General features: G+C 42.8%; 1 protein-coding gene across 1 annotated transcript; it reads right to left on the minus strand.

The window, feature by feature from the left end:
• Window positions 1-2,587: 2,587 nt before the first annotated feature.
• On the minus strand, window positions 2,588-4,804 carry LOC110757877 (protein VAPYRIN-like). Its single transcript, XM_021959615.2, has one exon. The coding sequence runs from the start codon at window positions 4,610-4,612 to the stop codon at window positions 2,993-2,995; it is 1,620 nt and encodes a 539-aa protein (XP_021815307.1). The 5' UTR covers window positions 4,613-4,804; the 3' UTR covers window positions 2,588-2,992.
• Between the last annotated feature and the right edge of the window lie 561 nt (window positions 4,805-5,365).

A 5,365-nucleotide genomic window follows, 5' to 3' on the forward strand; every position in this document is an offset into this window, starting at 1 on the left:
CGCATCAGTGGTTGATCAACAGGGATTCAAATGCGAACTCGAAGGAAGCGCCCAATACATTCATACCCCTATGCCTAATCAACTTCCACCATTTTCCCCATCAGTGACCCTATTTTACGAGCCACCATAGTAGTCATGTTCATCAACAGAATACCATGGAGTTGCACCCAGAAAGTAGCTTGTCCCAACTCGACGCTTCTAGCATCCATACCCGGTTTCACCTCTGCGAGAACCACTAAATATTCACGAAACGTCCAGGGTTCCATATCTAAAACCCTAAGCTTGTCCTTCAGGTTTCCAAACCGAATAAGGAATTGGCCATCCCCAAACTCCTTTATTGACACCCCCGCCGTACCCCACCACAACCGTGAAAACACACTAACAAAACCTTCCTTGCTAACTGTCTTGGAAGTCAGAACCCTAGCCGCCAGCGACAATTGCGACCCCTTCATCATGTCAATGGTCTCATCCTCCGCGATGCGTATGCCAATTCGTTCTTTCTCCGAGAGACGAAGATTGGATCCAAACCTTTTTTCCAACTCTTCCATATCGGATTCCTTTCTTCCGACTTTCCGTGTTTCCCACGCAGCACAAACGTTTAGCTTAGAGTCTGCGTTCATTGGGTACCTTTGTGTGCTTGTCGTCTAAGTGGTCGTATTAGAGTAGAAACTAGAGACTCGTAGCCACAAGAGTTTGAGTATTGCTCCAAACCCTAGCCGCTGCCACCAAAACCCTAAACCAAACTCTCCTTTCGAGAGACATTTCCCCAAGTAGCTGTTGGACTTGGAGGTGATTATAAAATCCAATGTAGCCGTTGGAATTTAGAAACATAAATTTTTTTCTTTGTTTTCTGCTTACCAGGCTTTGCATATTGCATTAGTCCACTTGTGAATAGAACCTTTGGTGTATTGGGCTTTTTTTTTTTTCAGTGGACTGTGGACATATTTGAATATTTATATATCTATACTATTATTATTTATTGTCAGGGCGGGCTAGGCCGAGCCTAATTAGGTTTTTTCAGGCCGGGCCTAAATGGGTTTAGTCGGGCCAAGCCAAGGGTTTCAAATACTAGCTCTAAACCCTACCCAATCTTAGCATGGGCTTGGCATAACAGGCCTAATCATCAGGCCGGGTCGAGCTTTGGTCCATTAGATCGGGTTGGACTTTGGCCTAATAGAGCGTAGGCTACCCACTTCGACCTACGGGCCGCGGTCCAAATGATGATCCCTAGTTCATGGGACGGTGTGGAGTATGATGAGGACTCTGGCCATGTTATCGTCCTTGTTTTCCGAAGCAGCTGTCTTTCTCGTTCCATCAACTCCAGCAGCACACTCTTCCACCTTGTTCACTTGCACAGGCTTGACCTTTCAGCAGTACTCTCAACAGTATCACCACCATCATTGAAAAGGAAAAAAAAAAAACCAAAACCCCAAAAACCAAGAAATCAATATTCTTCTTCAATTAAAATTCTAGAAAAACTCATGAGAATATAACACCAACCCAAACAACATACACAAACAATAACCCAATCAATTGCCCGTAACCCGCAACCCACCTAATCCACTGCAGCCCCACATTTCTGCAACCACCCACAAAATTCCTCTCTCAAACCATGCCCACATCCACCACTCTCATACCCACAAAACTCTCATACCTACAAAACTCCTTAATTTGAGTTTTTCTTGTCAACCCTTAATTTGAGTTTTTCTTGTCAACCCTTAATTTGGGTTTTGTAGCAAAGATTGTAAGAGAGACGGGAAGAGAGAGAGAGAGAGAGAGAGAGAGCTGACAGGGACGACGGAAAACCACTATGTTCCACGAGCATTTCCATTATGGTGTCAACGATGACAACCGCAAAGACCGGGTTCTGAAATTTGTCAGCGTCTGCAACCTAATTAAGCCATCGGATCTCCCCGAAGTTGTGAAGCATTCGATGGTGTTGATGGGCTGTGAAGCTGTTCGAAGATAGAGGAGGGGAAGAGAGAGAAAGGAAGAGAGAAAATTAACCAATTTTTTTTATGCTTTATTTTAATTGTTTTAATAATTAGAATATTTAATTATATCTTTATTTATATGGAAGTGGTCTATACTTGCCACGTCACCGTTCAATTGGTGGATAATAATTCATGTGTATGAAATTACAAAAACACCCCTACCACGTCATCATAGATAATAAATTTTTGGACGAAATTGACGGCATGGGACAAAGTGGGTCACCAAACTATGGTTAAGCAGGGTAAGTGGGTCACTTTAAGTTTGAGGGGGTAATGTGAGATTTAACCATAGTTTCAGAGGGCATTAGTGTAAATAAGCCTTGTTTTATATTAGTGATAAGTTGGTGCACTTTCTGAAGTTGATGTTGCGCCGATTGTTTGGAAGGACATTGCCACCAACTACAATGTCAAGATGCCAAAGTGAAAACATCATTTTAACGTTTTCTGCCTTATAAAACTAAAACTTTGAATCTGTTTTCAGTAAAAAAAAAAATGTTGGGCCATTTTATTTATGTTGTTCCATAAATTGCATCACACAATTGTTGAAAGGCTGGCCTGAGACTTTATCTGGGCCTTGCTGGATACTACAACACTATGCAAAAGATTTTAGGCTCCAAAAACAACAGTGATAATTATATTCTTTTATAAGATTACTACAATAAAAACATGCGGAATGGGCAAAAATCCGAGCAAACCAGATCAATGATCATGCTGTCATTTTGTCTTTTGCCTCTCTTCTATGCAGTAGATGTTATGACATATACAATACATCCGATATTTATTAACATATAGAGAGGGAATTACAATCAATTTTGATAAAGAAGTTTGTTTAATAACAAAATATTTAGGTGTTTTAGAATGAACATGTTATGAATGAGTCTACAGCTTGTTCTGCTGCATATAGGTACTTTGAGACAAAAGCAGAGTCATTGTGACCTCTAAATGTGACAAACCCTAATTCAACAAAACATCCATACCCCCAACATAATCCAGCATAGCTAAAGAACAGCCAATGGCATAGAACGATCGAAGCTCCCACGAAGAGCCCTAGCTCGACTCGATTTCTTCTTCATCCCTCCCTTGAGATTCTCCTCTAGACCCATAGACTTCTTCCCAAATGCAACTGAAGCCTGTTGTGACAGGAGATGTGCCATATTATTGTCTTTTGTGGCTCCTCCATGAACAAGTATCCTTGTAATCCCAACATAGTGCAAAGACTCAGCAATCTGCAGTGCAGTCACACCTTTATTAGTTCGAGCCTCAGCATCAGCTCCTTTCTTCACCAACATCTCTATCACATCCGCATGCCCCGACTCCGCTGCGCAATGCAAGGCTGTGTATCCATCCTCATCTTTAGCATCCACATCCACGCCCTTCTCGAGCAGCGTTCGAACCGCATCGATTTTCCCTTTGAAACAAGCTCTGTGCAAAGCTGTCCACCCATGTTGGTCTCTTCCATTGATGGCTGCGCCTGTCTCAAGCAGCCTGACAATTGTTCTCACCTCACCCTTCCTCGCAGCGATACACAAGCTATCGCCAAGTCGAAGCGAATCAAACAGTCTTGTGTGCCCGTTCTCCTCGGCAACATCATATGCTGTTCGGCCTGCAAAGTTTCTAATGTCTTTATTAGCACCCTTTTGCAGCAACAGCTTCACCATGTACTCGTCCCCCAACCCGGCAGCGATGTGTAAAGGCGTATCGCCGTCTCTGCTGTCACGAACTTCAGCTTTTGCCCCACTCGCCATTAAGAGCCTGGCACAATCCTTTTTTCGCTCCTCAACTGCAAGGTGTAAAGCCGTGCTACCGTCCTTTGTCACTGCATCAACATTAGCCCGTTTGATTATAAGAAGCCTAAGAACCTCCACATGCCCACCTGCTGCCGCTAGGTGAATGGGACCCCAAGTAGAGGACTCGGATCTTTCAGTGCTTGCACGCCGGGCCAATAGAAGCTCCACGATCAAGGCCTCCCCGCATGAAGCCGCGGCTTCAAGTGGGCTAGACCCTGACCGGCTCTGAGCCTCTACATCAGGCTCGAACTCGAGAAGTAGCTGGACAAGGTCAGGCCGGCCTTGACTAATAGCCAAGTGAAGCAAAGATTGACCCTCTGAATCCACCGAGTCGGCTGCTTTCCAAGAAGGATCACTCTTCTCAAGAACTTCCCGAATATCATCCATCAAACCATCTGCCACAAGTTGTGCCAAAATAGGTGAACCAACAAACATAATCTTCACACCACTATCTATGAACACTTGCTTCTTCTTCGTGGTGAACCAGTCACTTGGAACGGCATCAAACGTGGATGAAGAGTCTTTGATGGCTGCTCCGGGCACAACCACGCTATGCAAAAGGAAAGAGTCATGGCAATAAGGGAATGAGTCAGGGAGGCTTGACCCTGGTGGAAGATGATACACAATTTCTATGGTCAATTTCTCTAGGGGAGATATGATCCCGGATTGGGGCTTCACCGTGTAGCGATTCTTGACCAGCGCTTGAAGCCTGAAGGCCACCGGCATCGTGTACATAACGTTGCGCAAAGTAAGCTGGCCGTAGCATTTCTGTCCCGGTTCGATCCTTATTGCAACGAAATTTGATGGCTCCAAACTTATGAGCCTGTCCATATCTTGATTGATTTTTCAGTTTGGATACAAACTTAAACTAATGGGTAAAATTTCTGGGGTTGTTAGGAGGTAGACAAGAAAAACCATGAAAAAAGAGAGGCGGGGAGATTGAGAAATATGGAAGAAAGTGAAGGTGGAAAGTTCGGAGTATAAGAGAAGGGAATGCCAAGGCCGGCTTTGGTGAGATTGTGCCAAGTGGGGGTTGTTAAAAACAATGCTGACTTGTTCTATTCGGCGTCTCTAAGGATCTCCTCTTCTGTATAATTCCTAAGATCACAGTTGTTGTTTTGGAGGGAACAAAAAGTTACTTTCACTCTTGCATTATATTATGCACATAAATTCATTTTTATAGTTGCTAATCTAATTAATTAGCTTCTAACAAGGCTTACGTCAATTGGCTAGCAAAGTGGGATCAATAAAGAAGCCAACAGATGCTCCATCTCATTGAAAATTCCTAGGAGCATAAACTAATTCTACAACAAGAAAACAATATATATATATATATATATATATGGGAGTTTCAGTTGAGAGATCCCTCAAATACTTATTTAAGGGACATCTTTGTATGACCCACTCCGTATTGTATTTCACAAATTCAAACCGTCTATTTGTAGATACTCAATCAAATATAATCTCTATAAAAAAATCACTTCAATCCGATATCATTTGAGCACTCAATTGAATTATTGAAATTTTAGAACCGTATGTGAACATATATGAGTTTAATTGTGAAGTAATTATAAAGAATTGGTT

Source organism: Prunus avium, chromosome 7, assembly GCF_965620075.1.
Source record: "Prunus avium chromosome 7, drPruAviu1.hap1.1, whole genome shotgun sequence".
In the NCBI taxonomy this organism is placed as follows: domain Eukaryota; kingdom Viridiplantae; phylum Streptophyta; class Magnoliopsida; order Rosales; family Rosaceae; genus Prunus; species Prunus avium.

What these genes read in the sequence shown, in the direction of transcription:
- LOC110757877 (XM_021959615.2), bottom strand. Translation starts at nt 4,612, where the DNA reads ATGGACAGGCTCATAAGTTTGGAGCCATCAAATTTCGTTGCAATAAGG.